General features: G+C 55.6%; 2 protein-coding genes across 3 annotated transcripts; one reads left to right on the forward strand and one right to left on the reverse strand.

Moving 5' to 3' along the window:
- The first annotated feature begins 2,227 nt into the window (after positions 1–2,227).
- Positions 2,228–12,979, forward strand: SLC1A5 (solute carrier family 1 member 5). Of its 2 annotated transcripts, none has more exons than XM_043600488.1 (9): positions 2,228–3,424; positions 6,159–6,201; positions 6,632–6,679; positions 7,579–7,745; positions 10,457–10,690; positions 11,068–11,262; positions 11,407–11,541; positions 12,167–12,588; positions 12,777–12,979. In XM_043600488.1, exons 1-8 carry the CDS (start codon positions 2,856–2,858, stop codon positions 12,399–12,401), a joined length of 1,626 nt encoding a protein of 541 aa, XP_043456423.1. In that variant the 5' UTR covers positions 2,228–2,855; the 3' UTR covers positions 12,402–12,588; positions 12,777–12,979. The 2 variants fall into 2 exon arrangements, with proteins under 2 accessions (XP_043456423.1, XP_043456424.1); XM_043600489.1 differs by having other exon boundaries at positions 12,167–12,562.
- A 5,094-nt stretch (positions 12,980–18,073) lies between these two features.
- Positions 18,074–27,469, reverse strand: LOC122494929 (fukutin related protein). The gene is made up of 2 exons (XM_043600496.1): positions 26,272–27,469; positions 18,074–21,187 (listed from the first exon to the last, which is right to left on the reverse strand). Exon 2 carries the CDS (start codon positions 21,146–21,148, stop codon positions 19,661–19,663), a length of 1,488 nt encoding a protein of 495 aa, XP_043456431.1. The 5' UTR covers positions 21,149–21,187; positions 26,272–27,469; the 3' UTR covers positions 18,074–19,660.
- Between the last annotated feature and the right edge of the window lie 61 nt (positions 27,470–27,530).

A 27,530-nucleotide genomic window follows, 5' to 3' on the forward strand; every position in this document is an offset into this window, starting at 1 on the left:
TCTTTGCTATCCCAGCCGGGATGTCTCCTCCTCCGGGAAGCCTTCTTCCCTGACCCCCGCGTTGGGTCAAGCATCCCTTCTGGGCTGCCCATCCCAGCCCTGCTCTCTCTGTCATCACCTTCTGGGGATGAGTGGTCTCCCCACTTGTCCTGTGAGTCCCCGCAGGACAGGGTCCTAGCACCATCCATCACAGAGCCTGACATTGTGCTCAGAATAGATGATGGTCCCTCGACAGAAATGCCTCTGCTTACGGGAGGAGCCACGTGCAGGGGTAGCCATAGTGTCCCATAGGGGTTGAGGGCGCAGCCTAGGGTCAGAGACACCCGAGTTCAAATTCCCTGCCCAGGTAGGGGGTTTGGGCCACAGCAAACCCCATTCCTCCGTCTGCTCCCAAATCAGAAAAACTAGGGCTTGAGGTCTCGAGGATTAGTGGCGACAACATTTCTAATGGGGCCGAAGCCTCTCTTCCTGCCGCCTCAGGGCTTTGCACCTGCCGGCAAGTGGCGGAGGCCGGATTCGAACCCATGCCTCGGTAGCTTTAGCGCCCACACTTTCTCGCGCACAGCCAAGCCCAGGAGCTGAGCAGGAGTTTGTTAAATGAAAATAACTTCAGCCTGTAAGAGTGAGAAGGGGGTGGGGGCTTTCTAAAGCAGTGGAGGAGGGAAGATTTGGGAACGCAGAGTGTCTGAGAGACACACGTAGGAGGTTCGCAGGGCCACAACGTGCCTGGGGTGGCACGTGCTTCAGAGCCTGGGCAGATCTCAGCTCAGCCTGGCCCCACTGGCTGAGATCCTGCAGATGTGTTCTCAAAGACAGTTCTCAAAGCTCCTTCCCAAGTGGGTCTGGGTTTAGGGCTGGTGGTGATCAGGAGGGAGAACTTACCAGCAGCACCCGGAGCTGGTCAGAGCCCAAACCATATTTTTTAGGGCTCGAAAATAAATAAACAACAAAAAAAAATTAAGCAAAATGAAGTTTAAAAAGTGAATGGATGAATGGATAGGGAGATAAGTGGATAGAAATAATATGGACGACGGGGCGCCTGGGTGGCGCAGTCGGTTAAGCGTCCGACTTCAGCCAGGTCACGATCTCGCGGTCCGTGAGTTCGAGCCCCGCGTCGGGCTCTGGGCTGATGGCTCGGAGCCTGGAGCCTGTTTCCGATTCTGTGTCTCCCTCTCTCTCTGCCCTTCCCCCGTTCATGCTCTGTCTCTCTCTGTCCCAAAAATAAATAAAAAACGTTGGAAAAAAAAAAAGTTTGACGTTTAAAAAAAAAAGAAATAATATAGACGAGATACTGACATCTATGCCTATAATATAGATAATACACACGACAGAGAAATTTGATGAAATAATTGTAGATATGGGTGTTCCCTGCAAGATGCTTTACAATTTTTTTGTATGTTTGACATTTCTCATAATAAAATGTGGGGGGGAAATATTTGGTGAAAGCGTTTGTGAAATCATTAGCACATGAGTGGATTCTAATTTTTAACGAGTGAATTATGAATTGCATACCCAGGGGTGAGTGGATTACCACCCTAATATGGGAACTGCCATTATTGATAAGCGTCGGGCTCTGAACTGGGAATATTTATTTTAAAACCGTGTTTTAAGATTTTATTTTTAGGTAATGTCTACACCCAACGTAGGGATCGAACCTACAACCCGGAGATCAAGAGTCGCAGGCAGGCTCCACCCACTGAGCCCGCCGGACGCCCCGGGAACATTTTATTTGTTTTCCTTGTTAACATTATTGAATAAATAACTCCATCTAATTGAAATCTTAACGCCAGTCATGGGCGGGATGAGCTTTTCCTCATCTGCATTTTACGTTCGAGGAATTTGAGCTCCGAGGGGCGACGAAAGACTGGACTCGGGGCGGAGCCGTCGCCGCTGGGTTGAGCCACCTGCCGACCACTTGCACTTTCTAGAGACCCTCAAGCCAGGGAACTGCTGTCGGTTAACGGCCCCCACCTGCGTCGCGATTCCTTTGGCGGGAAAAAAAAAAAAAAAGCCTCGCTCGTTAGGCCCCGCCCCAACAGGGCCCCGCCCCCGTCCCCCCAGTGTCCCCGCCCCCTCGATAGAGAGTTTGTCAGTCTGCCTTCTACGGTTGATTGGCCCCACTCTGGCCTCAGCCCCACCTCTCGCTCGCAGAATGGCCCATTAAACACTGCCGCCAATCGGCGCCCGCGGTTCGCTGCCCGCCTTCTCAAGCCTCGCCCCTGCCCTTAATTCTCGCAGCTTCCGCCGTGCGGGCTCAGAGCTGCGCGGCGCGCCCGCGAGCTGCCCCTGGGATCGGTGGCCGTTACCTCCCAGGGTCCCGGACCGCAGCCTTCCGCACTCAGGGGCTTGGATCTCCCCTTCCAGACGCAAAAGCCTAACTCCCCTCTTCCTGGAGCTCTTGTCTTCCGTCCCCCAGGTTCAAGCCTCCCAGCCTCCGTTTCCAGGACCCCGGCGCCCCGGATCGGCGCTACCGGGACGTGGCCTCTTGAGGACCTCTGCCACTTGGACGCCTTCAGCCTTCCAGAGCCCAAGACCCCCTGTCCCAGCCTGATACACTCCTGTATTCCCATCCCTAGGGCCGAGAAACCCAGGGGTTCCCAGCTTTCGGGCGCAGGACACAACCTGGGAGAGCAGAGGAGCCTCGGCGCCCAGCTTCGGGATCTCAGACACTCCGGCTCCCACGAGCCAAGGAACCCCGGCGCTGTGAACTCCCAACTCCAAGGAACCCTCCAAAGTTCCAGCCTTCAGGCTGTGTTACAAAACTCTCCGTTCTAAGGAACGTCGGCGTTCCAGGAAGGAGCCCCCCAAGCGCTCGCAGCTTCCGGACGCCGCAGAACTCCGGGGGGCGTTCCAACATGGTGGCCGATCCCCCGCGCGGAGACCCCAAGGGGTTCGAGGCGGCCGAGCCCACCGGGAACGGTGCCCCGACGTTGCTCCCTAAAGAGGACCCCGACCCGGCAGGAGGCCGCTGCTGCGGTTCCCGGGAGCGGGTGCGCCGCTGCCTTCGCGCCAACCTGCTGGTGCTGCTGACGGTGGCGGCCGTGGTGGCAGGCGTGGCGCTGGGGCTGGGGGTCTCGGGGGCCGGTGGCGCGCTAGCGCTGGGCCCCGCGCGCCTGGCGGCCTTCGCCTTCCCCGGCGAGCTGCTGCTGCGCCTGCTGAAGATGATCATCCTGCCGCTGGTGGTGTGCAGCCTGATCGGCGGCGCCTCCAGCCTGGACTCGAGCGCGCTCGGCCGCCTGGGCGCCTGGGCGCTGCTCTTTTTCCTGGTCACCACGCTGCTGGCGTCCGCGCTCGGCGTGGGCTTGGCGCTGGCCCTGCGGCCGGGCGCCACCTTCGCCGCCATCAACGCCTCGGTCGGCGCCACGGGCGCCGAGGAAGAGGCCCCCAGCAAGGAAGTCCTCGATTCGTTCCTGGATCTTGTGAGGTCAGACCCCGCCCGCCCGGTGGAAGTCGTCGAGGGGCGGGGGCGGGGAAGCCACGTGGGGAGGGGACCCGTGTTAGGGATGGCCGGAGCGACCACGCGAACGCTAGAGGGTTTTGAGTCCTCCAGAGCCCGGACACCCCCCCCCCCCGCCCCCGCCCCAGGGCTGGATGGTGATGGTGTGGCCCTTTGAGGGTCAGAGTCCAGCGAGTGAGGACAGACCCCTGGGGAAGGAGGCTTCGAATGGGGGCGCCTGGGGACGCTGCAAGACGGTGATAAGACAAGGAAATCTTGTAGAGGGAAGAAAGTAATGCTTGGGGAGTTTGTGGGGGAGGGAAGGGATACAGAGGCTTTTCTGTGAGGGGCGAGGATTCTGGGGGGAGTTGGGAGGGGATTGGGGGGCGCTCAGGGCCTCAGGGTTTGAGTCCAGAGTCAGAGAGCTTGTGACCCCCGAGGAGTTCATAGGGGACCTGAGGAGATCTGAGTGACCTGTGCCAGGCCCTCTTCCCAGTCCCAGGGCTCCCCCACATTATGTGTCATCCCTGTTACCCGGACACAGCCAGATTTTTTTCTCAGCCTCCCTCCCCGGGGCTGGGCCCTGGCCACTTCCCTTTTTACATCTTCCTGCTAAATCTTGCCACCTCCAAAGACTTTCCATTCCATTTCTCGCCCCCCCCCCCCCCCCCCCCCCCAGCCAACACCAGGCGGCCCAGAAGCGGGGGCCAGAGGGACCGGTTAGAAAGAGAGCAGGCTCTTTGCCTTCTGGTCTCTGCTCCCCCCGCCCCATCCCAAGAATAGTTCTTCTCTTTTGAGGAGGGCAGACCCCTGGGTCCACATGGCCTTGCCTTTGGGACTTCCTGATTCAGTGTCTCCAGGTGGGTTGGGGACTTCCAGGAAGTTGGGGGGGGGAGGAAATGATGAGTCACAGAACAGGGTTCTCCCAGCCTCTGGGGGGGGGGGGGAGGGTATCAGCGCAGGCTGAGATGAGACTCTGGGGCCGGCTTGGTGTCCCAAAGCTGCAGTGGATGGTCGTCTCCTGGCGAGGCGAGATTAGCTGGGTCCTGGCCCAGCCCTGCCAGGCCTGGGTGGATACGGGCCTCCCGGGCCAAGGGCACACCCACTCGAGGGCTGTTGATGGGTATGTGTACAGGCTCCCCCTGTGTGCCAAAAGAGAAGTCACTCACACTTGGCCAGCCCCTCAGAGACCTTTCTGGAACGTCTCAGAACCACACAGCTTTCTGGCCAATTGACGCGGAGCTGGACACAGGCCCTCGGGCACCCAGCCACAGCTGTGGCCTGTCTCACACTGACGCGTGGCCTTACACCGCCTGTCACCCGTGTGCTCACCCACGGTGTACTAACATCCCTTTACACGGCCACTCGCGGATGCCACTGACCACAGCGGCGCATCGAGCGTCACCTAGGCACACACTCAAGAGCACGTGCGCACCGACCCTGTCCCGCGAGTCCGAACCCTCACCTCTGCCCCCGAGTTTCTCACGTGTTGACATGAGAAACTGTCTAGGGACCCATAGCAACCGCCGTTCCCCCACTCACGTGGTGAGGAGTGGTTGGGACCTTCCAGCCAGCTGTCTGGGTTCCCTTTACTGTTTTTAAGTACTCTTGTTCTTAATGTTTATATATTTTTGAGAGAGCGAGAGAGAGACAGAGCGCGAGCAGGGGAGGGGCAGAGAGAGAGAGGAAGACACAGAATCCGAAGCAGGCTCCGGGCTCCGAGCTGGCAGCACAGAGCCCGGCAATGCGGGTCTCGAACTCCCGAACCACGAGATCATGACCTGAGCCGAAGTCGGCCGCTCAAGTGACTTGAGCCATCCAGGCGCCCCTCCTTTTTTTTATTTTTATTTTTTATTTTTAGAGAGAGAGCGCGCGAGGGTGGGGGAGAGGGACAGAGGGAGAGCGATTGAGAGAGAGAGAGAATCTCAAGCTCAGTGCGGAGTCTCAGGGTCGGCTCAGTCTCACAAACCATGAGATCCAGACCTGAACGGAAATCAAGAGTCGGATGCTCTACCGACGGAGCCACCCAGGCGCCCCACGGTTCCCTTTTCTAGAAGATGGGGATGACGGTGCGGATCCCTGAGCCAGGATTACACGAGTGGCTTTAGATCAAGCACTGCAGGGACCGTGGACGCTTCAGCCCTTCTTTTCTAACCTCTCCGAGACGCAAGAGGGTCAGGGTCCCGCTGATCCCCTGACACGCCCAGTGGGGTTGAATGCGGGCTGCCGCGCACACACCGCCATCCCTTGTCACCCTCTCTCACTACCCCTTTTCCAATGCACCCCCGTCCCCTGCCTTTCTCAGCCCGGCCCCAGGGCTGCAGCGTTTCTCGGCCCTCCAGGAGGAAGTTGGCTGATGCAACACGCCCAGGGTATTAAGTTTGCTGCCCGGGGTGGAGCTGAGGCCCAGGTGACCCTGCCCCAGCCTGCCTTGGGAAGCCAGCATTCCTTACGGCCAGTCCACAATCCCTCGGGGCTGGCCGGCCACCCCACGGGGGCCCTGGGAGGCCAGCTCAGACTCCCCACACCCTGGAAAAGTGTGCAGGCCAGGGCTCAACTCTGCCTGACCAAGCCTGGCTGGGGCCTGGGGGCCAGTGGGGCCTCCCGAGTTTTTTCCCATCGCAAGAGGCCAACCCAGCTCCTCAGACACCCCCCCCGGCCCCGTAACCCCCCCCCCGTGGTATTTAATAACACGCCCCCCCCCCCGTGTCTGTCTCTGCAGAAATATCTTCCCCTCCAACCTGGTGTCCGCAGCCTTCAGCTCAGTGAGTCCTTGGGGGTGTGTCCCGAGGGGTGGGGGGCGGGCAAGGAGGGGGAGAGCCAGTTGGAGCCCCTTGGTGCCAGCTCTACGGTGCTGCCTGGCCAAGGGCACATGCCCGCATATTTCTGAACGATCTCGCAGGGTCCTTGGGGAACCTCCGAAACCCATCCCGTGCCCCTCCTCGAGAAAGGAGCATGCGGGTTCTGAGCCCCTTCTGGGTTCCAATTCCAGCGGCGTGACCCCGGGCAACTGCCTTTTCCCCTCCGAGCCTCGGTTTCCGCCTCTGGAAAATGGGCGCCTGATAAGAAAATCCTGCCTCGGGGCGGTGGCTGGCGCGGATGGAAGGAGATCATGTTTAGGGGGCGCTTAGGGCAGGACAGGGTGGGGGAGCCTCCACGGCCATGGATACTGACCGTTTCCAACCCCACCTGCAGTACAGTACCGTCTATGAAAGCAGATGGATCAACGGAACCAAGGTGAAGGTGAGAGCAGGGGAAGGGATGGGGGGAGGAAGGGGTGCATCCCTTGGCCTGTTGTTGTGGGTTTTCCATTTTGCTCCCACCCCGGCCTTTGCTTGTCCCCTGTCTTCAGACAGCTGGTGGTATTTGTTTTACACTCTCTGCAGCCTCTCCCCCGTTTCTGTCTCTTCTGGTACCTTCGTTTGGCCCCCTCTTCTCCCTCCCTGGTCCGGGCTTCTCTTTTGCCCGAATCCCATCCTGCCCTGGGATGATCTGCCCCCAGAGCCCCCCTCTCCTACCTACCCTCCTCCGCCTGGCAGCCAGAGTGGTCTTTCCAAAGCACAAACCTGACGCTGTCTCTCCCCTGCCTGCAGCCCCTTTGGGCTCCCTAGTGCCCTCAGAAGAAAGCCCAGGCTTCTGGCCACAATCCCGGAGACCCTGCAGAATCGGGCTTCTGCCCGGCCGCCCACCCAGCTTCCTGTTTTGGCTCTGCCCGGCCTATTCCAGCCCCAGTGGGTTTCTTTCTGCTCTTTGAATGCCCGAGCTGCTGCCCTTTCCAGACTGTTGCGCATTGTTTCCTCTCTCTAGAACCTTCTACCGCCGCTCTTTACCTGGTTCATCCTCCTATTCTCCAGATCTCTGCCCCTTCCTCCACGAAGCCCTCCCTGATCCCCCTCCCCCCAACCAAGCCGGCAACCCCTTCGATTCCCACGCTACCTTGGGTTTCCCTATTCCAGCCGTCGTGGGTGGTCCCTGATGACAGGTCTGTTTCCCCAGGACCTGGACCGTGAGCCTTGGGAGGAAGGGACCCAAGGAGCCATCTTGTCTGTGCTGGGTCCCAGCAGTGCCCAGAACAGGCCCTTAGTGACTGCGCAGGTTGACTGAGTTTCCTCCTCCCTTTCTGATCTGTTCCTCACCCAAAGGTGCCCGTTGGGGATGAGGTAGACAGTATGAACATCCTGGGCCTGGTGGTATTTGCCATTATCTTTGGCGTGGCCCTGCAGAAGCTGGGGCCCGAGGGAGAGCTGCTTATCCGCTTCTTCAACTCCTTCAATGACGCCACCATGGTGCTGGTCTCCTGGATCATGTGGTAGGTGGGGGGAGTGGGGGCTGGGCATGTGGGATCGGGCAACCCTCCCTCTGCTGCTTGGAGCCGCACGGCCTGGACCCGCACCCAGCGTCGACCGTCCCCTGGCTGTGTGGCTTTGGGCAAGTGACTTACCCTCTCTGTGCCTCAGTTTCCTCACTATAACGTGAGGACGGTGCCGTATCCCATGGGAGCTCAGACTGACGGGGGCACCTTCCGGACCCTCCTGGAAAGTGACGAAAGGACAGCCAAGCCGTGGCCCCGGTTTAGCTAGTGCATCTCAGTTGCAGAGACTTAGATGTGATCGAATGTACAGGAGACGAGTGGCATGAGGTAAAGGTAAAGCGCTTACAAAGTGGTTTCTTTTTTTTTTTTTTTAATTATTTTGAGAGAGAGAGAGTGAGCTTGCGTGTCTGCATACACGTGCTAGCACAAAAGTGGGACAGGGGCAGAGAGAGGGAGAGCGAGAATCCCAAGCAGGTCCTGTGCTGACAGCACAGAGCCTGACTCGGGGCTCGATCCCACGAACGGTGAGACCGTGACCTGAGCCGAAATCAAGAGCCGGATGCTTAACCGACTGAGCCACCCAGGCGCCGCCCCCACCCCCCCCCCCCCCCCCCCCGCCCCAAAATGTTTTAAAGGCCTAACACCTGCTGAGCATTTACTTAATGTTAGCTATGATGATTATTATTATCAGTTTTATTAAATGATCTCACATGTGCAGAGGCCTCTGGCTTCTACCTTCCCTGGATCGAGATCCAGGATCTCGAGATCGAGAAGGTGGGAAGTCAGGAGAGGGAGCAGGATTGCTGCATTTTTTTTTTTTTCAACGTTTATTTATTTTTGGGACAGAGAGAGACAGAGCATGAACGGGGGAGGGGCAGAGAGAGAGGGAGACACAGAATCGGAAACAGGCTCCAGGCTCTGAGCCATCAGCCCAGAGCCTGACGCGGGGCTCGAACTCGCAGACCGCCAGATCGTGACCTGGCTGAAGTCGGACGCCCAACCGACTGCGCCACCCAGGCGCCCCGAGGATTGCTGCATTTTTAACAAATCCCTCCGCCCCCGCCCCATCCTGATTCTGGTGCAGGCGACATTTAAGAGGCTGCACAACCTCGTAAAGGCTCCTTGCCAGAGAGTCAGGGTGGTGGGTGGGTAAGAGCAGGCTCCAAGCCGCTTCCCACCCGCGTGCCCTCTAACAAGTTACTTACCTCGCTGTGTCTCGGTTTCCCCATCTGGACAATGGGATTGACAGTTCCAGGCACAAGTGAGTTAAAACGTGTAAAGTCCTGGGGCGCCTGGGCGGCTCCGTCGGTTGAGCGTCTGACTTCGGCTCAGGTCATGATCTCACGGTCCGTGAGTTCGAGCCCCGCGTCAGGCTCTGTGCTGACAGCCCGGAGCCTGCTTCCGATTCTGTGTCTCCCTCTCTCTCTCTGCCCCTCTCTTGCTCGCGCTGTGTCTCCCTCACTCTCAAAAATAAATAAACGTTAAACAAAAGAAAAACGTGTAAAGTCCTTGGGGCACTGCCTGCCCTATAGCGTGCCTCCGATCAACACTAATCTTTATCAAGTACGTCACTTGTATAACTTGTGGGCACATCCCACAGGCCAGAGCTTGGGCATTTGGCCAAACCTAGCTTTACAGGTGGCTGGGAAATGCGGCCTTTCTTCTGTTACCAAAGAGGGGAAGGGGTTTGAGAGACGACAAGCCGCAGTGATCAAACAGAGAGGCAGTCTTGGGAGGCTTCCTGGCTGGGAGGCACAAGCGCCCCTGGGATCTTTGCTCCAGGAAAGGGCGATAATAATTCCAGCAGAAGTTCATAGATCACTTATTGTGTACAAAAAGCTTTCCAGTCCTTTCACCTAGCACCTCATTAACGTCCGACATTCCTATGAGGCTGGTAGCATTAATGTCCCTGCTTGACGGACCTGTGAGATTTTAATTCAACCACAGCTTCAAAAGACTAAAAGAGGGGCTCCCTCGTGGGATTGCGGTAAAGATTCAACCACTTTATATCTACGGCTTGTTACTAAGACCTGAACCGCGGACTGTTTATATTGCATGGACGTGGGGAGAGATTGAATCGGTGTAAATCATCCTAGCTGCTATAACCACGAACCCAGAAAACGTAAATGCCTCACGCATGGGGTGGGGGGGGCACGTGTTAAGTCCAAATCTGGTTGGCGATTGTACTTCGGCTGGCAATAGAGGCTCCCAGGCTTCTTTGATCTCCCTCTGCTCTATTCTCTTCCTTTTTTTTTTTTTTTTTTTTTTTTTTAATGTTTAGTTTTGGGAGAGAAAAAAACGTGAGCGGGGGAGAGGCAGAGAGGGAGGGAAACGCCAGTCTCCGAAACAGGCTCCAGGCCCTGAGCTGTCAGCCGCGAGCCCGATGTGGGGCTGGAACTCAGGAACTGCGAGATCGTGACCTGAGCGGAAGTTGGGCGTGTAACTGACTGAGCCCCCTGCCCCCTGCCCCCTGCCAGGCGCCCCTCCCCTCTGACCTATTTTTTTTTTTTTTTTTCCCCTCTGCCCTATTTTCAAGGGGATGGAGCTTGGAGGATGGCAGGCAGGGAAGGCGCCCGAACTCAATCACACTTGGATCTGGGTGTCTCCTGCCCGCGAGGGAGGTTGTGGTCCGGCTGCGCACTGAGCGCAAAGCCCGGCCCTGGGCGGGCACGTAGTCAGAGGCTGCAGTGGGTCTCCTGTGTAATTAGGTATGCCCCCGTGGGCATCTTGTTCCTGGTGGCTGGCAAGATCGTGGCAGTGGAGGACGTGGGGCTGCTCTTCACCAGTCTCGGCAAATACATCCTGTGCTGCCTGCTGGGCCACGCCATCCACGGGCTCCTGGTGCTGCCCCTCATCTACTTCCTCTTCACCCGCAAAAACCCCTACCGCTTCCTGTGGGGTATCGTGACACCGTTGGTCACTGCCTTCGGGACCTCTTCTAGGTATGGCCTTGGGGCAGACCAATGCAGGATTTTTAAGCTAAGGGGCCCTAAGTGGACATCAGCTTTCTGGAGACCCTTGAAATTTCGTATCTGGGGACGTTGGATCTGGGTACAGGGGCCATACTTTAGTAAGTTTCTCGTAAGGTCCTGGAACCGTCCCCCTCCACCCCCTCCACCCCCCCCCCCCCCCCCCTCGGCTCTGGGAAGAGAAGGGCCGAGAACTGCAGAAGGCTGGGGGTGGCGAGGCGCGGGGCTGGCGGGGGGCGGGGTCTAGGCTGGCGGGCAGAGCATGGGCTTGTGCTGATTGGCCAGCGCGGTCTGGGCGGGGCTTCGGCAGGGGGCGGGTCAAGTGCGCTAACTGACGTGCCTCTGCTCAGCTCGGCCACGCTGCCGCTGATGATGAAGTGCGTGGAGGAGAGGAATGGCGTCGCCAAGCACATCAGCCGCTTCATCCTACCCATCGGTGCCACCGTCAACATGGATGGGGCGGCGCTCTTCCAGTGTGTGGCCGCAGTGTTCATCGCACAGCTCAACCAGCAACCCCTGGACTTTGTGAAGATCATCACCATCCTGTGAGTGTGGGTGGCTGCAGCTAGGACCCCGGACCCACTTGACCCCTCCCCCGAGAATGGACAGAGGCCGGAGGGGGGCAGGGCTCCCGTGGCAGCTTCTCCCCCTACCGAGATCTTTCGCTGACCGCCCTTCTCTTCCCCCAGGGTCACCGCCACGGCGTCCAGCGTGGGGGCCGCGGGCATTCCGTCTGGAGGTGTTCTCACTCTGGCCATCATCCTGGAGGCAGTCAACCTGCCAGTTCACGACATCTCCTTGATCCTGGCTGTGGACTGGCTAGTGTAAGTTTGGGTTTGGGGCTTCAGGGGCCCAAGGGGTACCCTGGGAAAGGAGATGAACAAGCAGGTCATCGAGAGCCTCCGAGGAGGAGAGTAGAGGAAGGAAGGAGTTCCAGAGGAAAGGGGATGGCATCTTGAGCGTTCTAATCAGAAGGAAAGAAGGGATCTTTGGGGTTCTAAGGCAAAGAAAGTGTGATGGGGCGCTTATATTTCATGGAAAAGAAGAGAGGTAGGGGGCTTCTTGGATCCCGGATGAAAAGATCTTGGAGGCTCTAGGAGGAAGGGATATTTGGGAGGATAGAGCAATGAGTTGGATCTAGAAGCAGAACAGTGTTCCATGAAGGAGGGTGTGGCGAGGACCTCAAGATCTTGGGGGGGGGGGGGCGCCTGGGTGGGTCAGTTGGTTGAGCATCCGACTCTTGATTTTGGCCCAAGTCATGGTCTCCTGGTTCGTGGGTTCGAGCGGTGTTTCAGGCTCCACTCTGATAGTACGGAACCCGCTTGGGATTCTCTATCTCGGAAAAAAAAAAAAAAGATTGGGGAGGAGAGGTGGGAAGGTTAGGCCCTCCCCTCTCCCCTCCCCTCTCCCCCTCCCCCCTCCTACTCACTTCCCTATCCTGTTCTTCAGGGACCGATCCTGCACAGTCCTCAATGTGGAAGGTGATGCCTTTGGGGCGGGACTCCTCCAAAATTACATAGATCGTGCAGAGATGCGGAGTTCAGTGCCAGAGTTGATCCAAGTGAAGAGTGAGATGCCCCTGGCTCCACTGCCCGCCCCCACTGAGGAGGGGAACCCCCTCCTCAAACACCGCCTGGGATCTGCTGGGGATGCAGACCCCTGCGAGAAGGAGTCGGTTATGTAAACCCCATGGGGACTTTCCCTGCGCTGATGGGGGCACTCTGGACATTGGGATTGTGAACCGGGGTTCTGGAGGCCCTTCCTGCTGCACACTTAAGGGATCCAGGGTCCCAGCCTCTCTCCCTGACATCAGATCTGGGAGCCTCGATGCTGGGGTATAGGCGTGTGTGTGTGTGTGTGTGTGTGTGTGTGTATGTATCTATCTCCCCAGATCTTCCCCAGTCCTCAATTCCTGTTTCCACCCAAAGTTAGGAAACATGATGGAGAAATAGTGTCGTTCTGGCCCCCTCATCTTAAGGCACAGGTCACCATGTGGATTTCTGCCCTCATCGAGAGGTAGGACATTCCAGTGGGTCGATGGCTATTTTGGTGGCTGTAGCTGTGTGTGTGTGTGTGTGTGTGTGTGTGTGTGTGTGTGTGTGTGTTTTGCGGCTCCATGGTACATCCCACCCTGTCCTCAGGCCCTCTGTTCCCTCCGCTGTAACAAACACTCCTGGGGACCCTGCCAGGGTGGGGGAGACTGAGGACAAATACTGCTGTCACTCCAAAGGACATTTTTTAGCAATAAAACTATCAAGTGTATCTCCTCGGATGTTTCTAAGACCAAAAGCATAAGCCACACAGAAAAAAACCAAACATGACAAGTCAGAATCCACTGAAATAAGATACCTGTTTGTCAAAAAAACACCATTGAAGGGGCGCCCGGGTGGCTCAGTCGGTGAAGCGATCTCGTAAATGTTCCGTGTCTCGACGCGGGTGATGCTCACACAGACGTATACATTTGGGGAAGTTCGCCTGCACACTTAAGATGCGCGCGATTTTACCCCACGTAATGCCATCTTGCAGCTGAAAATGGACAACTCACTCCTGGGAAGAGACTGACTTTCTGCTGTAGCCACTTACGGGTACTTCCCTGATACTTGAACTCTATCCAATAGTGGCAGTAATGACCTGCTTTCCCTCCCCCTGCTTTTTTTTTTAAACCAGAATTTGCTGTTTGAATAAAAAACCTGCCGTGCAAGTGTTTTGAGTCCGGGATGTGGATGATGCCCAGTTGTGGCTCACTTGGTAACGATCCTGTCTTGTATGCTGCTGAAACGTGTTATACATTACTAATAATTATCTTCCCCCTTCCTAGGGCCCTGTGTAGGCTCCTGCCAGGTGCCCGGGAGGCACCACCAACCCAAGTCCAATTGTAGATGGTATCTTGGGGTATCTTTTGCATCTTTTTGTTGGTTTGTTTTTGTGTATTTAGTTCCATCGCGTGATCATTGCAGTGTCTAATTCATATCTGATTCTGTGCAAAACTGTTGTGTATCACACACAAACATAACCACTAATGAGCTCCTTAAGTGTTGAATAGTTAAGCGGTTGATACAGTCAGTGCTTTCTATTAGGCTCAAATCCTTGGCGGGTGGTTATAAAAGTGTTGAAGGGTTTTAATGGTATTTGGGGAAGATGGTTGGGGTTCCTGGAAGGAGCCGGGAGGGCACGGTTTTCCCCACTTAAAATAATTGACTGTCCTCAGTTTTTCCATTTGATGCTTTTTTGGGAATGGATTAGATTTAGATTATGAAGGGTGCCTGTTTAAAGAGATACACACATGCATAGGTAATATATATACTGTATATAGAATATGTGTATATACGAGGAATACGTAACCCAGACAAGCCCAACAGAATAGTATTTCCCTTTTCCTCTATTCCATTTTTTTAAAAATTATTCTTGAGAGAGTGTGAGTGGGCGAGGAGCATAGAGAGGGATGGGGGGACAGAGGATCCGAAGCGGGCTCCATGCTGACAGCAGCCAGCCAGATGCGGGGCTCGAACTCACGAACCATGAGATCATGACCCGAGTGGAAGTCGGACGCTTAACCAACGGAACCACCCAGGCACCTCTTTCTATTCCATTTTTTAAGATTTGCTGGGCACATGCCACTACTTTGCTGATCTGGGTCAGGAACCATTTCAGGCCTCCTCAGTGTGGACAGGTGCTCCAGACCTGTTTCCCACTACAACGTGCCCACCACCTTAGTCCTGTTCACCACTGTATGCTCGGCACAGCGTGGGGACTGGCACGTAGTAGGTACTCAATATAACATTTGCAGAATGAATGAATTGGGCTCCAGCTACAGAGCCGCCTGGCTAGAAGAGGCTGTTAGGCTAGCTCAGATCCTGCTTTTTGCTACCTGCCAGCTGTGTGACCTTGTGTGAGCACTAGGGAGTCTCACCCTCTGGTGACAATGGCTCTGTTATGTGTGTGCCTCACCCAAAGGCCACTAGTGAAGTTTACATAAGAGCAGAAGGCAAAGCGCACGTGAGGCCACCTTCCGGGGCCCGGCTCCCACCTCCCGCTCCCTTCCGCCATTGCCAGATCCACCCCTGTTTTTGGGGACACCCTTCTTGCTCCTTTGAAGAAGCCTGGCTTGGGAGGAAGTGCTCAGGCCAGCCCTGCACTAGGCTTGGACCTGCGTCCTAGGCTCATAGTCACAGGATGGGGGTGGGGGACTGGCAGACACAGGGTGATGACAGCTTTGTCTCTCCTAGCGACAACGTTTCTAGGGCGGTTGGACTTTTGTAGGGGGGAGGGGTCAACCTTATTAAGGTATAACTTGCATCCCATAAAGTGCATCTGCTAAAGTAGGTAATTGGATGGGGGGGGGGGCGCCTGGGTGGCTCAGTCGTTTGGGCGGCCGACTTGACCCCAGCTCAGGTCATGATCTCGCAGTCTGCGAGTTCGAGCCCCGCGTCGGGGCTCTGTGCTGACAGCTCTGAGCCTGGAGCCTGCTTCAGCTTCTGTGTCTCTCTCTCTGCCCCTCCCCCACTCGCTCGCTCTCAAAAACGAATAAACGTTAGAGAATTTAAAGAATAAAGTAAGTAATTGGATGAGTTTTTTTTTTTTAATTTTTTTTTCAACGTTTATTTAGTTTTGGGGCAGAGAGAGACAGAGCATGAACGGGGGAGGGGCAGAGAGAGAGGGAGACACAGAATCGGAAACAGGCTCCAGGCTCTGAGCCATCAGCCCAGAGCCCCACGCGGGGCTCGAACTCCCGGACCGCGAGATCGTGACCTGGCTGAAGTCGGATGCTTAACCGACTGCGCCACCCAGGCGCCCCAGTAATTGGATGAGTTTTGACAAGATGCATACGTTTACTTCCACCGCCCCCAGATTTCCTGCTGCTCCTTGCAGTCTATCCCCCTCCGCCCGGACAACCACTGATCTGCTTTGGGTCACTAAGGATTAGTTTGTCTCTTCTAGAGTTTCGCATTGGTGGAATTATATAGTATGTTGCCTTTTGCCACGGCTTCTCTTACTTTGTATCGTGCCTTTCGAGTTTTTAGGCACGTTTTTGCACAGACCGGTTTATTCCTTTTTGTGTTTAACCACCGAAGAGTATTCTGCTCTCCACCCTTCACGTTTGTTTATCCATTCACCCGAAATGGACACTGGGTGGTTTCCAGCTTGGGGCTAATGTATATAAAGGTGCATTTGTACATGGCTCTTTGCCTGCCCTCCACTTTCCATAGCAAATATTTTGCAGTGCCCACGAAGGGTACACAAATATTTGCTGCTCCTAAAGGGAGTGGACCATCCAACAGCATTTAAGACAGGGGGCCCCATTCCCTCCATCTATGCCCAGTGTTAACCCCTTGATTGCCGGGGTCAGGGAGATCCAGGGAGTCCCCACGTCCAGCCGGGGGAGTGATAATACCGGGGGGGGGGGGGGGGGGCTCATGGCAGTGGTCGTTTAGCAACAGGTTGAATCTATAATCTGATATTTTCATGTTTGAACCACCCTGAGGGCCACACCAGCGCATGTGATGGCTTGACTATCGGCTCTGGGAAAACCCTCTTGGCTCTGCTGAAATGGAATGAAATGAAATAGATAATATAACTCATCTGCGCATGACTTTATTTAAGTTTACTTTAGTTACCTCTATACCCAGTGTGGGGCTCAGTCTCATGACCCTGAGAGCAAGAGTCACATGCTCTTTTGATGGAGCCCGCCAGGCGCCCCCTGCACATGATTTTAAAAACAATCTCTTAGGGGCGCCTGGGTGGCTCAGTCGGTTAAGCATCTGACTCTTGATTTTCGGCTCAGGTCCTGATCTCACGGGTCATGGGTTCGAGCCCCACCTTGGTCAACACAGAGTCTGCTCGGGATTCTCTCTCTACCTCTCTGCCCCCACCCCCCACTTGTGCTTGCATTCTCAAAATAAACTTAAAAAAAAACCCACACACCCCCCCATCTCTCTATTGTCGTAAATGTAACAAAAAAGAAATAAAACGATAATTTATAACAGGAATTTTAATACGAAAATCTGTGGGGCAGAACCGAGAACCCAAGGAGGTAGCTAGATATTTACATGGGTAATGTAGGCAGCTCCCGCCGGCTGGAAACACACGCTATTGGTGTTTGATTATCAAGAGCCATGCAGAACATGATTTTCAGAAATTGTTGACAATCCTTGGCCGGATTTTGAACAAAACACCATACAAACTTGCCTCATTTAGGACGTATTAAAACCTTACAAAAAGGACTTTGTGTTTGCATGAATGGAGAGTTCGGTTCTGGGCTCAGATAATTTTTTTAATTAAATTTTAATGTTTATTTTTGAGAGAGAGAGAGAGAGAGAGAGACAAGAGTGGGAGTGGGGTACGGGCAGAGAGAGAGGGAGACACAGAGTCTGAAGCAGTCTCCAGGCTCTGAGCTGTCAGCACAGAGCCCGACGCGGGGCTCGAACTCACAGACCACGAGATCATGACCTGAGCCTAAGTTGGATGCTTAACCGACTGAGCCACCCAGCCGCCCCTTTCGATTTCTAAACTTTATTTACTTTTTATTTATTTAAGTAATCCCTGCACCCGAGGTGGGGCTTGAACTCACGATCCAGAGATCAAGAGTCGCATGCTCTTCTGCCTGAGCCGGCCGGACCACCCTGGGCTCCGACGATTCTTAACCAGGGTTTTCTGAGTGAGGCTAAAATTTGGTTAGTAGACGTTGGTATGAATGTGCTGGTTTTTACAATACCGAAACATCTCTGTTCTAGCTACAAGAGAAAGCACTAAACTCAGTAATACACATCCTCATATAAACTCATTAATTCAAGTTAATTGCTGCAGCAGGTTTTCTGCCATATTATTACTTAATCGATAACAAAGACAGCGAATGCACAAAGCTGTCACACAGTATTAGAGAGGCTGCAAAAGATTTTAGTGTAATTGCTGATAGTTCAAGAACAGTGAGGAGAGGAGAAAACACCAAAACGCCGTGGATAATGCCAAGAGAAATGATCTATTGAGACCCCAAGTCACCTGATGAAACTGAGCTCAGTGGGAAGTTGCCAGAAGCACTTGGATGTGGTTCCCTTATCAAATCACAGCTAAGGCAGGGTTACTTTATATATATTTTATATAATAAATAAATAAGCGATATATATATTCATAAATATATACGAATATATATATGTATATATAGCTGTGTCAAGAAATCACACCAACAATTTCTAAATAAGTGTCTAAATAAAACAAAATCATTGCAACGATTAAGAACGATGTGAGCTTCAGCTTATGTTCCTGGCAAACAATTTAAAGAAATATGTATACAGAGAGGGATCGTTTCCATTCTTTAGAGAATCAAAAAGAAATATTTAAATAGACGGATGCATATATTAACTGATATATTAATTTATATTACTGTACCTGTTACAAAAGGTTTTGGACATCACACATCCTTCACGAATGCCCTGTGGGGCATTTCAAAACCGCACGTGACGAGGGACGATGTTTTATTAGGTGGAGACGCCCTGCATATTATGGGACGTCTCCATCCCTGGGCCGTGGCTCTGGAGAGCCAAGAGCACCCCGTGATCATCCCCGTATGTTTCTCAAACGCTCCACGGAAACCCAACAGTCTCGGGGCCATTTGCGGGTTCAGTGGCTAAAAACAGAGGCTGTGTTCTAAGAAGTCAGGCTTTGGACATCTGAGTCTCAGGAGACTGGGACAAATTTGCATGCGTCTTCCCTCTTGCTGGCCTGTGAGGTCTCCTCCTCCTAGGGCTTCATGTGTCTGCAATGACACCGATCCCCCACACCCGACCTATAGGTTCAGGGAGGCCGTGACTTGCCTAAGATGACCAGGAAAATAAGTGGCCAAGCCAGGAGCCAACCCCAGCCTTGATTCCTGACCCCTTTACCACTCAAGTGCCACCCAGCACCCAGTCACCTCCATTTCTTAGGTGCAAAGCAGAGTTTCGGAGACGCAGAGCAGTACCACCGAGAGGGGCATAGTGTCCAACTTCTGTGTGGGCTCCAGACTGACTGCCTGGGTTCAAGTCCCTGCTCGGTCACTTCCCAAGCTGTCTGACCTTGGGCAAATGGCTTTACCATTCTAGCCTCAGTTTGCTCCCCTGTAAAATGGAAATAATAGCAGCTCTCACCTCAGGACCTGGGGGTGAGACATCAATCAGTGAATCTGTGTGAAATACTGAGAAGGATGCCTGGCACACGGTATGTGCTGAGTAACGTGAGTTATGACGACTGTTTATCCGGCCTTGCAGTGGGCTAACAGGTGCAGAGAGCTGAAATAATGAGGTAACACCGTTAGCACGGAGTGGGGCCGGCATCCAGGAGCCGGTTCTTAACCATAGCTGCAGCTCAGGGCTCTGAGCCTGTTCCCTCCTCCGGAAGAGGAGGTCAAGGGCAGCAAGCACCTCCCGGGGCTCTCGAAGGGCGATAGTTATCCGGTCCTGCAAGACACAGGGGATTAGAGAGGCCTGAGACTCAAGAGTCAGGAAAGCAACAGAACAACGGAGGGGACAGGCTTACCGGCGCCTTGGCCCCACAGCAGGACAACGGCGCCCCCTGCTGGCGGAAGCAGCCCCAGCAACCAAGTGCCCCACCGACTGTGAGCTGGACAGAGGGCGCTCATTGAATCCCGGAAGAAACTGAGGCACAGAGAAGCTGGGACAGTCGCCCAGGCCCACCTAAGTCGCAAGTGGTAGAGCTGGGGTTTTGGTCGCGGCAGTCCAGCCCAGAACCCACACGCTTTCCTCTTTACAAAAAGTGTCCGTGCTCTGAATAAAGCCCACGCTCTCGGAAATCTTGGGCAGCGTAGGTCTTCGACGTCCGGGCCTGTGCTGGGCCTTGCAGGGCAGCTGGGCATCCCCGGCCCGCCCACCAAACGCCAGCGGCGCCGAAGCGAAGGCCAGCTCCCCGCGCATGAGCGTTCTTCTCCCGACCCCAGGAGCGGTCGCTGGAGCCTCAGCCGCTTCCCGCCAAACTCAGGAGTGACGGGTTGGGGTACTCGGGGTTCTCGATGACCCCGGGGCCGAACTTGAGCTCCAGGAAGCGACGGTAGTTGTTAGGCGCCTGCGCCACGAAGCCAGCGAAGGGCAGGGGCACGAGAGGCTGCAGGAAGTGTTCGGGGAACTCGACATCCTGCCGGTGGTCCAGCCACGTGTCCTTGGTCATGACCCCGTTGCGGGGGTAGAAAGGCCACAGGTCCACGTGCAGATGGTTGCTCTCGCTGTACTGCACGCGGAAGAAGTCGCCCTCTACGGCCTTCTCCCACACGAAGCCGCGCTCGTCCACCACCGAGCCCGCCTCGGCGCCGCGCAGCTGCTCGCAGTTGCCCACGTCCTCCAGGTAGATGCCCAGGTCCACGTCGTAGTCCCACGGGATGATGTCCCCGTGGCGGGCGGCCCCCAGCAGCGAGCCGCCCTCCAGCCAGTAGCGCACGCCCGCCGCCTCCAGCACGCCCACCACGTAGCGGGCGGTCTCGCGCAGCGCGCGCAGGCAGCACGGCGGCGTCCAGCGCTGCTCGTACAGGTAGGCCGGCGTGTCGCCCACCACCGTCCCGAAGCAGCGCGGCGTCTCCTTGCTGCAGCCGAACCACTCGAGCCGCCCGCCCTCCCCGCTCACCAGGCGGATGCCCAGCGCGCGCAGCAGCGCCGCCCGCCGCGCGCGCCCCTCGCGCTCCGCCTTCCAGCGCGCGTGGGCCGTGGCCAGCGGGGGCAGGCGCGCCGCGCCGAACGGCAGGTCCAGCAGCCGCACGGCCCAGCCGCGGAGGGCCGTCTGCAGGAAGAGGCCGGTGCCCACCGGCCGGGCCAGGGGCGCCGACAGGTTGAAGAGGTCGCGGGCGCGCAGGAGCACCACGGCGTCCCCGTCCAGGGCGTCGCAGCGGGGCGCGGACGGGGCGGGGCCGTAGCGGGCGGTCCACTCGCGCAGGCTGACGTTCAGGGCCAGGCAGCGGGCGGGGTTGGCGGAGGCGACCGGGGCGGCCACCAGGCGTGCACCTCCGGCCCGGAGCACCTCCACCATGTGCTCCAGCTGGCCCGGTACCTCGGCCCTAGCCCCGTCGGGCACCAGGGCCACGAATTCCGTGGCTACATAGGTCTCGGGGCGCGAGGCGGCGGCGGGCCGGTCCAGGGCGGGCTGGAGTAGCGCCAGACGAACGTTGGGAACCCGGGGCAGGGCCAGGGGTGGGTAGGGGAGCGTGTCGGCGGCCACCACCACCGGCTGGGCCGCGTCCTGTTGCAGGAAGGAGTCCACCAGCTCTGGCACCGCGTTGTCGAAGGCCTCGAACTCGCGCACCAGGACGGTGACGCGGGGGCCGGCGGCAGCTCCACGGCGGGGACCCCGGGCCCGGGAGTTCCTGGGCTGGTGCTGTAGCCACGAGACATAGAAGAGGACCAGGAGGTTGAGCGTGATGGCGGCTGCCAGGACAGCCTGGCAGCGGGTGAGCCGCATGGGGCCAAAGTCGGGCCCTAGCTGGGCCTCCAGGGCATCCTGGGGAGGAAGAATGAAAGGGGAGGCTGGAGCTGGTTGTCAGAAACCTCCTACCAGACCTCCTTAATCCTCAGCATTGCCCTTCTCTCCCAGCCCTTTCTCTATGTAGTGTCAGCTCTGACTTGCCCTCCTCCAGGAAGCCCTCTCTGACTTCCCATCCACCCCGCTCTGGGCTCCGTCAGCTCCTTGGGTTCTCCGACCCTAGTCCACCACTCTCCGTCATTACTGCGTGGGGGCAGGTCTGCATCCTCCCACTGGCTTGTGAGACCCATGAGGGCCGGCCCTGAGCTGGTCTCGATCACTGCTGGGTCCCACGTTCCACCCAGCACAGGACCTGGTGCTTAGCAAGTTTTTATCAAGTGATTCACCTTCCCTTCTTCCTTGTTCAATCCCACCTATTCCTTATCCTTTTCTTTGTCGACTTCTCATTCTGTTTTGGGTTCGATTAGAAATGCCCAACTCCTTCCCCCGAGCCCAGGCTGCACCTTCTGCTCCACCGTTCCCTCCTCCAGGGAGCCCCTCCTGATCTCTCTCTCCTGTCCCTCTCACACCCTGTCCGGGCTGCAGGGGGAGGCTGCAGCACGGGCACCGAGCCCCTCCCACACAGTCCCCTTCTCACTTCCTCAATTTCTGTGCCATCTGGTCATCTGATGGTCGGCCAGATTGGTTTGGTTTTGCAAGAAAAGCTAGAAATGTTTTCTTAAATCAGAATTATCCCGATTTTTAATACTGCCTACTCATTAAATTAAACCACCACGGACTGGATCACACTCCTAGAAACATAGGGGCGCCTGCCTGGCTCAGTCCATTAAGCATCAGACTCTTGATTTTGGCTCAGGTCATGATCTCACGATTCATGGGCTCGAGTCCCACCTCCGGCTCTGTGCTGTCAGCACAGAGCCTGCTTGGGGTTCTGTCTCTTCTCTCTCTCTCTCTCTCTGCCCCTCCTCCGTGCTCGCTCGCTCTCAAAATAAATAAACTTAACAAATTCCTAGAGCCAGAAAGTAGAAAGGTGGTTGCCAGGGGCTGTGAGGAGGGTGAAATGGAGTTGTTTAATGGGTATAGATTTCCAGTTTTGCAAGATTGAGAAAGTTCTGGAAACTGCACAATAATGTCGAATATATACAACACTATTTAACTATGCGCTTAAGAATTGTTTAGATGAGGGGCGCCTGGGTGGCTCAGTCGGTTAAGTGTCTGACTTCGGCTCAGGTGTCGAGCTCTGTGTGGACAGCTCAGAGCCCGGAGCCTGCTTCGGATTCTGTGTCTCCCTCTTTCTCTGCCCCTCCCTTGCTCATGCTCATGCTCTGTCTCTCAAAAATAAATAAATGTAAAAAATGAAAAAAATTTGTTTAGATGATAAATTTTGCTTTGTGTATTTTATTACAACTCAAAAAAATTTTTTTAATGTTTACTTTTGAGAGAGAGCGCGAACAGGGGAGGGGCAGAGAGAGAGGGAGACATAGAATCTGAATCAGGCTCCGGGCTCTGAGCTGTCCGCACAGAGCCCGCCGTGGGGTTCCAACTCAGGAACGGTGAGATCGTGACCTGAGCCGAAGTCGGATGCTTCACCGACTGAGCCACCCAGGCGCCCCCACAACTAAAATTTTTTTCAATGTTTGTTTGTTAAGAGAGCATGAGCAGGGAAGGGACAGAGACAGACAATCCCAAGCAGGCTCTTGCTGTCAGCACAGAGCCTGACAGGGGGCTTGAACTCACGAACCATGAGATCACGACCTGAGCCGAAATCAAGAGTCAGCCACTTAACAGACGGAGTCACCTAGGTCCCCCTAGAATTTTTTTTTTTTTTTTTAGGGGAGTGGGACAGCCCAAAAGAGGCTGGGGAGGTAGGGGACGCCCACTCTTCATTCATTGGCCGCACTCCTAAGCAACCTCCAGGTGGCGCTGTCTCCCTGTGCCCCGCACAACTTTGACGTTCTGGCTGGTCACCGGCACAGGAGTAGATACTCAGAATGTTTTTCCATGAGGGATTTCCATGGGTTTCTACTCCTCCCGGGAAGGGTGACATCAGAGATCCAGCTAATCTTCCCACCCACCTAAATACTTCTGACCAAAGCTCCCCCTTGGGCCCGGGTCCACCCAGATCCCCCCTCAGCCTCCCCGGTCTCCCTTTTTTTTTTTTTTTAATGTTTTTATTTATTTTTGAGAGGGAGCGAGCATGTGTGAGGCGGAGGAAGGGCAGAGAGAGGGAGACTGAGGATCTGAAGCGGGCTCTGTACTGACAGCAGAGAGCCTGATGTGGGGCTTGAACCCTCAAATGCGAGATCATGACCTGAGCTCAACTGACTGAGCCACCCAGGCACCCCTCCCTGGTCTCCTGACTAAATCCCCTCCTCGTGGCAGCCAGAGAGGTTTTCATAAAGCACAAACCTGGCCTCTCCCTCCCTGGTCCGAACCTGCCATGGCTCTTCGGTAACCCGAGGAGAAAGTTTAAGTTTCTTACAACATCCCGCGAGCTCTTGGGTGACCTGTCCCTTGCTGGCCCACCGGGTCCAGCCCCCGTCTCCTGCCATGTGTCAGACTCTGTGCCTAAGCCACCTTGGACTTCGCCTCAAACAGATCTTATTTCTCAGCCTTTGGACATTCTGTTCCTTCTGCTTCTCCTCCCAAACACCCCTCCTCCCCATGCCTCTTTTCTCCTGGAGAACGCCTACTTACGCTTTAGGCCTCAGCTCTGATGGCTCCTCCCCCAGGAAGCCCTCCCCGAACCCCAGGCTGGGTCAGAAGTCCTCCCTGGGCCCCCCATGCCTCAAGTTCCTGAAGCCAAACTCTGCACTATGTGGCCTGAGTCTTCCTGCCTCTTCCCTCTCTATCTCCTACCAGGAATAGGCTCCTATCTCTCTTCACCCATCCCAGGCCTGTTTCCCCTTCTCTGACTCGCCTCGGCTGACACTTAAGAACCCAAGTTGCACTTTAAGAGCAACTTTTATTTTTATGTTTATTTTTTGACAGAGGGAGAGAGGGGGGATCTGAAGTGTGCTCTGCACTGATGGCAGAGAACCTGATGCGGGGCTTGAACTCACAAACTCTGAGATCGTGACCTGAGCCGAAGTCGGACACTTAATTGACTGAGCCACCGAGGCGCCCTAACAACTTAAGTTTTAGAGCCTTGGAATTGCCTTCTGGATCTTAGATTGATTCTTCCTTCCTTCAGTCCTTCCCTCTGTTTGTGGAACTCCTACGACGTGCCAGGCACTGTTTGAGGCACTGGGGACACAGCAGTGGACACATGGCACACAAAGACAGACAGCAACCCTGACCTCACATTACTGGGGGGGGGGGGGGACTTTGGAACCACAGAATCTTCGGGGTCTTAAAAATCTTAGACGCTTAGAGCGTATGTACATAGAAGCACAGGAGAGACCATGGATAGTTTCGGAACCTTTTGAAGATTCTAAAAAGAGACCATCATCCTGCTCTGCCCGCATCTCCCAATAGTCTGTTCCCCACTCAGTGCCCAGAGGCATCCTGTTAAAACTCAAATTAGATCCCGTCCTGCGTCTGCTCAGACCCTTCTGTGGCCCACAACTCACTCAAGGGAAAAGCCGAGTCTTTACCGGGGCCCCCTGGGCTCTGTCTGATCCTCCACCCCCTCCCACTCTTAGCTCCAGCCGCGCTGCCCGCCGAACGCCAGTGTTCAAATACATCCGGGACACCACGGCCAAAGATCAGCTGCTCCTTCTGCCCGGAAGCTCATCCCCAGGTCTCCACATGGCTCCTCCCTCCTGGCCTTCAGGCCTCTCCTCAAATGTCACCTGTCCAGTGAGCCCTCTCTTTGCCTTTTCTTTCTCAAAATGCATCTCCCTGTCAACCACGTATTTCGTGCGCCCCACCCATCCCTGCGTTTTCTCCCCTCATTGTTATCACGTAGATTTCACTTATTATTTTGTTCCCTGATGTATACTCAGGGCACAGCTCCGTGCCTGACACATAGCAGGTACTTAATAAATTTGTGTGGCACCAGTGACTGAGTCTAGGTGTTCAGATGGGGAACGTGGGGCTCAGAGATAGAAACCATGGAGAACTCAGGTCTCTACTTCTCAGGCCCTGGCTATTGGAATGCTCTGTCTGGCTGACTCTAGGCCCCAAGGTGCCCAGCCGGACAGAGGACAGAAATGGGGTCCTCAGAGACCAGTGAGTATGACAGTCAGACGAGCAAGCGAAGCCACCAGAGAATAAAGAGAAAGGAATCATCCAGCCCCCTGACTAGGTTGCTCTTGGCTTCCCCAACTATGAAGGCTCAAATCTCCTTTATCGAGGCAAAGTGGATGACATGATGATTTTGAAGGTGCGAATGTTCTCTCTCTGAATCCCATCAGGATGATGCTATCAACGATTCTAGCCAGTCGTGATACGCCAGACCCCTTTCTAAGCACTTTACACATAGGAACTTGTTTGCTCTTCAAGTTCTGATCACATTTAGAGATGAGGAAAACTGCAGCACAGAGAAGTGAAGTCACTCGTTCAAGGTCACACAGCTGGGAGATGGTGGACCCAGATGTGACTCCCAAACCTGGCGAGTTTTGTCCAGGGTCTTTGTCCAGTTTATTGTTTTCAACCAATAAACTCTGCTATCCCTCTTGGGTCCACTCAAGACAGCCCAGCTCTCTGTCCACCCTCAGCGAACATTCTGCAGGTGCTTTCAAAGCTGAATATGGCATATTCCATACTTCAACCCATTAACTCTTCTGGGGACTCGGAAAGACGGAGGCAGTCATTGGGCAGGCCCTCCAGAGGTAAGCAGACAAAAACCACACTCACAACTTACAGATAGGTCAGGAGACCAGCAGGGGGTGTGGCAGAGGAAAGGGGGTCAGGGAAGGAGAGGACAGTTCAGAGGAGACTTTGTGTCTCTCCATGTCCCATCAAACAAGGGTCAGTGGATCCAGATTCCCTTCCGGCCTAGGTTCACCCGGCCTGAGCTCTGATCTGGACTGAGTCTTAGCTGCTGCATCTGCGGGGTGCGAATGTGGCAGGTGAAGAAAATGAGCGATGTGTAGGAACGGCTTTGGGGAGAAGGGCGATTTCCACCCGAGTGCTGGTGACACTGTGGGACTTCTTACCTCCTAGGCTGCTGTGGGAGCTCCCGGTGGGCGGTTCCAGACCAGCTCACATGCACTGCTGAGGGAACGAGGACCAGAAAACCCCAAATCAGCCAATTTTGCACAAGAGAGTACGGCTCCATCTTACCTACAGAAGTGGCAGCGAGAAGGTCAGAGAATACTTTTTCTTGAAGTTCCATAAGCTCAGGCACCACCTGGAGTGTCTCAGGAGTGGGTGGGAAGGGTGTCAGTTGCCACAGCGACCTATAACCATCCCTTTCTTATGAATGTGTCCAGAGAGGTGGGGCTAGAAGTGACCAGAGCTGTTACCATGACAACACCTTCCCTAGACACACTCCATCCTGAGACACAATCCTAAAACATCCCCTGCCTTGGTGGGCCTGGTTCCTAGGGTCCCTGGAAGGGGGGGGGGGGTAGAGGGGGGGAGGTCGGGCTGCTCTTGTTACCATAGTAACCAGGGCTTGACCTTGCCCTTCTCCACCTCCTGGGCCAGGCCCTGTAACCATAGCAACTAGTCCTCCGCAGAGCATCTTCTCCTCTAAATAAAAACACCTGGTTGGTTTGGGCCACAGGCCTCCCACGACGAGAAAGAGGGGGGGATCCGGTTACCATGGTAATGCCAGCTGGGCGGCTAGGGGGAGGGGCTGGGAAAGAGGCGTTCTCTCAGCAGTCAGTGTCCTTGGGGCTGGGGTCCTTGCTACCTGACTGCTAGGTGAGGTTGCCATAGTAACCGAATGAGGGTGGGGGCAGAAGGACCACCAGGGGCTTAGGTTACCTTAGCAACCTTCCCCAAGTCCAGTGACAGGGCAGGTTTGGGACTTCATAACCACAAAGGGGGAGGCTTCCAGACCGCGGAAGGGTTACCATGACTACCGACCCCGGCCAGGAATCAGAGGATGGGGCCATCGCCAGAAATCACCCTTGGTGGTCGCCCTTTCTCTCTGACACTGTTTGTCCAGGAGAGTGGCATTTGGGTCTGGAGGGGGTTAGAATCTTTCTTTGGGGCGAAGGGGCAGGAAACGGCCCCTCCCAAAGTCCCGCTTTTCCTAGGGGCGACCCTAGTGCTGGGCCTGGGTCTCTTGAGCTTTCCTCGAGGTGCGCGCTTCCGTCCCGCCCCCTCCCGCCCACCCGCGCGCGCGCGCGCGCGCGCTTTCGGGGTCGACCCGGGTGGGCGAGGCGCGCGCCGGGCCTCGTTCCCATCACCGGCCCCCCCACCGGCCCCCGCCAAGCGCGCGCGCGGGCGGTGCGCGCGCGGCGGG

Source organism: Prionailurus bengalensis, chromosome E2 (genome assembly GCF_016509475.1).
Source record: "Prionailurus bengalensis isolate Pbe53 chromosome E2, Fcat_Pben_1.1_paternal_pri, whole genome shotgun sequence".
Classification (NCBI taxonomy): domain Eukaryota; kingdom Metazoa; phylum Chordata; class Mammalia; order Carnivora; family Felidae; genus Prionailurus; species Prionailurus bengalensis.

Excerpts from the sequence above, each read along its gene's own strand:
- SLC1A5 (XM_043600488.1), top strand. The coding sequence starts at position 2,856 with ATGGTGGCCGATCCCCCGCGCGGAGACCCCAAGGGGTTCGAGGCGGCC. Across the intron at positions 6,680-7,578 it reads TCAACGGAACCAAGGTGAAG|GTGCCCGTTGGGGATGAGGT; the intron begins GTGAGAGCAGGG and ends CCTCACCCAAAG. Across the intron at positions 10,691-11,067 it reads GCCTTCGGGACCTCTTCTAG|CTCGGCCACGCTGCCGCTGA; the intron begins GTATGGCCTTGG and ends GCCTCTGCTCAG.
- LOC122494929 (XM_043600496.1), bottom strand. The coding sequence starts at position 21,148 with ATGCGGCTCACCCGCTGCCAGGCTGTCCTGGCAGCCGCCATCACGCTC.